General features: G+C 39.4%; 1 protein-coding gene across 1 annotated transcript in view; it reads right to left on the reverse strand.

Moving 5' to 3' along the window:
• Positions 1-124: 124 nt before the first annotated feature.
• Positions 125-4,324, reverse strand: part of susd2 (sushi domain containing 2) — a 23,340-nt gene continuing 19,140 nt past the window's right edge. The window contains exons 7-12 of the mRNA XM_008286497.1: positions 3,645-3,730; positions 1,437-1,705; positions 1,221-1,349; positions 931-1,089; positions 423-671; positions 125-135 (exon numbers count right to left, since the gene is read on the reverse strand). Coding sequence (XP_008284719.1) covers positions 125-135; positions 423-671; positions 931-1,089; positions 1,221-1,349; positions 1,437-1,705; positions 3,645-3,730 — 903 coding nt within the window. The remainder of the gene's footprint in view (positions 136-422; positions 672-930; positions 1,090-1,220; positions 1,350-1,436; positions 1,706-3,644; positions 3,731-4,324) is intronic.

A 4,324-nucleotide genomic window follows, 5' to 3' on the forward strand; every position in this document is an offset into this window, starting at 1 on the left:
TCAGTCTTGATAATGTTAAATTAGATTGTGATTAAAAAATCCTCCAAAGGTAGAACATTTACATTCCTGTAAATAGTTGTGCCTGATGTTACTCATATTCTAATTTCTGATTTTAAATAAAAGGTCATTTGCAGACTGCATCAACTCCGAAATTCGAGTTTACACACAGGACTAAGTTGATGCAGTTACTAACATTAGTGACCATGTTACTTCAAGTCACATTAATGACAGTGTTTTCTCTTAAAGGCCTGACTCTACGATGGTAACATGCTCACTGTCACCCCGAACTGAAGTTGTTTTACTTCCTTAAGTTTAAACATGAGCTTTTCTAACATTTCACACAGTCAAAGCAGTAAATATTAACTCTCAATAATATAGATACAACCAACAGAACATAATCAACAGCTTCAGTGATTTCTTACAGTTCGCCCCAATTCTGAACACCTCCTCTGGATTGCTGTAGTTCTGGACGGGCTGACCGTTGCTGTGAACAAGGTCATCTTTGGGGTCATCGTTCATGTTTCCCAACAGACCACGAATGGAGCCTTTAAACTCCTCTGGCAGGAGCACAGTGGTCGTCATGGTTCCCTCTCTCAGTCGCACCTCCACCCCGGCTCCAGAGGGGAACATCACGGTCACATTTGTAGGGGTAGGACAAAACACAAATGAATCTGCAAGACATTTGGGTAGAAGAGGGGCAGTTACAGCAGTTGGAAAAAGACAATTTCTAAATAGAATTTTGTGCAATGAGCAATAGGATGTTGGAAAACTAGTTTTGCAAAAGGTGGAACAGTTGTAAAAGTTGGTTATCTCACACTTCTGAAGTGTTAAAAGAAGTACTCAAATCCTTTACTCAAGTTACAACCATGCAATCATATTCCATTTAAAACAGCGTTGCATGAGGGCCACAATTCAGAATCAATCTCTCACCGTCAAAGTTCATCCAGCTCTGCTCAGCAAAGGACAGAGTTTTGTGATTCTGCAGCACTTCAAGGTGATTGTGAGCGCTGGCCAGCCGGACCTCAATAATATTAAAGCGAATATTTTCCATGGCGACAGACGTCAACATTGTTGCGTTGATCGAGGTTTCTGACAATGAGAGAAGCAGATCAATGATGCAGGGAACAGTAGCTGTTGTTTCAGTTTATATTCGGCATGAAATGCGTGTTTTCTTTGTTTCTTGAGTAAGATATTTAAATCTTTAAAGCTCCGTGTCTCACCGTTCACAGGCTCTGTTCTGCCCTGGATTCTCAGCAATCTATGCGTCACCAAAGTGTATTCTCCTTTGCCATTGAAGGTGTAGCTGACACCATCAAATGTTATGAAGTGGGGATCTCCAAACACCACAGCTGGAAATAGGCACAAAAAATAAACACGTTGCACTCAACAACAGTCATATATATATACAGTAACACCATGCTTTACAGTCAACCAACCTGAACTGGGTGGCTCGTATTCTCTGCAGTCGGTGGAGGGCCGATGTTTGAAGTAGTATTTGCAGTTGTCAGACCAGAGGCAGCAGTAGTAGAAGCTCAGAACGTCATGGACCCAGTGAGAGAATCCAGGGATTCGAGGAGGTTTTTTGAAGGGAGGTGAGCCCCAGTCATGTGCTCGGTCTGGAGTGCTGCCCCCGATTGAGTCTGCTGTCAGGACCTGAGTACCGTTCTTGTCATAACAGCACTGCTGTCCTGCTCCATATGAGGGGCTGGTGATGAATCCCCAAAGAATGTCAGTTAAAACAGAGAACTCTGCTACAGCCACAGACTGGAAATCAATATAAACAATAATCCACAGCCATGCTGGTTGATAGCAAGAGCTCACGATGCTCATGTTCAGCCTGTATAGACCACCTTTATGAGGCATGTTGGTATTCTAACGTTGGGTCATTAGTTTTAACCTAAAGTACAACTGAGACTGACTAGTTTTGTGGTTATTTAGTTATAATTTGGTTAGAAATTAAGTTTTATGTTGTCATTAATCCTGATGGGACCATCAGTGTGTTACCAACATGCTGACAATCTATTTGATTGTTGTCAGTCACACCTACCATTGGTGGATTGAGGTACATTTACTCAAGAACTATACTTAAGCTTTGTGTGTTTTTTTCTCCTTTGAACTCCACTGCATTTTTATGACAGCTAAGTTACTTGTGAAATGAAGATTTTACACAACAGACAACAAGCTTTTAAAATGCAACACATGCAGTGTGTCACACAAGTGAGTACATCCCTCCCTCACATTTCTGCAAATATTTTATTACATCTTTTCATGGGACAACACTGAAGAAATGATGCTTTGCTACAGTTTAAAGTCGTCGGTGTACAGCTTGTATAACAGTGTAAATGTACTGTCCCCTCAAAATAATACATTTTGCGGTTTAGACATGAATGAGTCTATTGAGTTATTTTGAGGGGACAATAAATTATTATACAATTTGTTCACTGGCTACTTTACACTGGAGCAAAGTGTCATGTCGTCAGTGTTGTTCCATAAGAAGATATAATAAAATATTTTTCAGAAATGTGACTCACTGTGTACTCACTTTTATGACATACTGTAGTTAAAGATTAAACTAATGATGTAGAACCTGATTGCCTTTTGATGTCTCACAAAAAGAAGTGTAATCAGAGCCACATTTCAGATGTCTGAGTTGTGTAACAACTCCACCAAATGATTTCATTTCAATAAATGTTCAGATGATCCAATTTCTCCCCAAAATCATCAATTAGAGAAAAACTCCAAAAGATGAAAACAGATTTGTGTAGCAGAACTTTAATTCTCTTACAAAACTTCACATTTCTCTGGTGTCACTGTAAATAACATTTTAGAATATCAAGCAGGATTTTTTCAATGCTGAACTTTTACCTGTAATGGAGTATTTTAACTATGTTACATTGGTACTTTTACCAAGGTGAAAACACTAGCTGGCTGCTGGCAACAGCTGATTATCAGAGAATCAAGTCATTAAGGTCCATCCTCTGGAAACCATGAATACGTTTCATGGGAATCCACCAAACAGTTGTTTTTCAGTCTGACACTGATCATGCCGTTGCATGCAAGAAGCCCATGTATTCATGTACAATGACATTCAAATTCATAACTGATGGCTATCATTGGTTCTTAAATATTTCATCATTGATTGATTAATCTGTTGTATTGATAAAACGTGAACCATGTTCATATGCGTTGCACACAATGTGTTTTTGATGTTAAATTCATTGCAGTATTGTTATTAGTTACATCAAATGTAACTGTAATCCATTAGCAGACAATAGATCATAAGCTTCTCCTTCACTTAGTGTCAATATGCTTTGCTATGTTTTAGGTATGAAGGTTGCCACACAAGAGTGCCATGAATCATGACCCAACATATAAATGAGTACAAGGAGGGAATTTACTACTCGCTATCAGGCGTGTGGGTTATTTGTGGGCATGTTTTGTTTTATTGCAGTTATACGTAAGAGATTAGATAGAAAGAAGGACCCAAGACGCCACAAAGCACAATATGGGAGTCAACATTTGTTAATGTCATGAAAGTTGTCAGCCATAACGTGCAAATAAAAATGCATTGATGGTGACTCATTTGTAAAACTTACAACACTGCCACGCAGCTATGAGGACTCTGGTCCAAGCTGAGGACTCACCTGGCTTGTATCGCCCTCACACAGTGAACACTCCCAGGGTGGTGGGTGCACACACTCCCTTTCTCTATGTCACAGCCATAGTCAGTCTGAGGAGAGACACAGCGTCAGTAAAATGTGTTTTGACGGTGTGACCTAAATGAAAGAATGTAGCTTCAGTCTAAGAACAGCTTGTCCTTACTCAGACTTTAACGCACAAACTTGAATTTACATAGATATTATTTTGCAACTCAGTCCAAAGGCACACGTATAACATGACAGTGCAGTTTTTCAGTCTGCTTGTCCACAGAGAATCCTTACTAACACATAAAGTCACTATGCAGTTTGAACAATACATTAACCAGCATTTGTAGAACAATAATGGCTGTGCCTCACCATGACTGTACATCTGTAGATAAACCATTAATGGTTGCACGGAGTGAGCTTGTAAATGTTGTAATTAGGAGAGAGCTCCTCCTTGACTTTGAACTGATAAGCAGTGAGCATCAGCAAAAGGTTACAGCCACTGACAAGCACCATAAATACATAAAGTGAATACATTCGTTCATCTAGCACATAAAATTCCCCAACTCTGATGACCTCTTCATTGAGTTCATTTGAGACACAAGATGTTTGATTGTTTTGTTGTTGTTTCTTTTCAGTACTGCTTCTTTGTGCGCTTCTCTAAATCTGTTTGGTAAAGC

This window comes from Stegastes partitus, unplaced genomic scaffold (assembly GCF_000690725.1).
Source record: "Stegastes partitus isolate 25-593 unplaced genomic scaffold, Stegastes_partitus-1.0.2 Scaffold456, whole genome shotgun sequence".
Classification (NCBI taxonomy): domain Eukaryota; kingdom Metazoa; phylum Chordata; class Actinopteri; family Pomacentridae; genus Stegastes; species Stegastes partitus.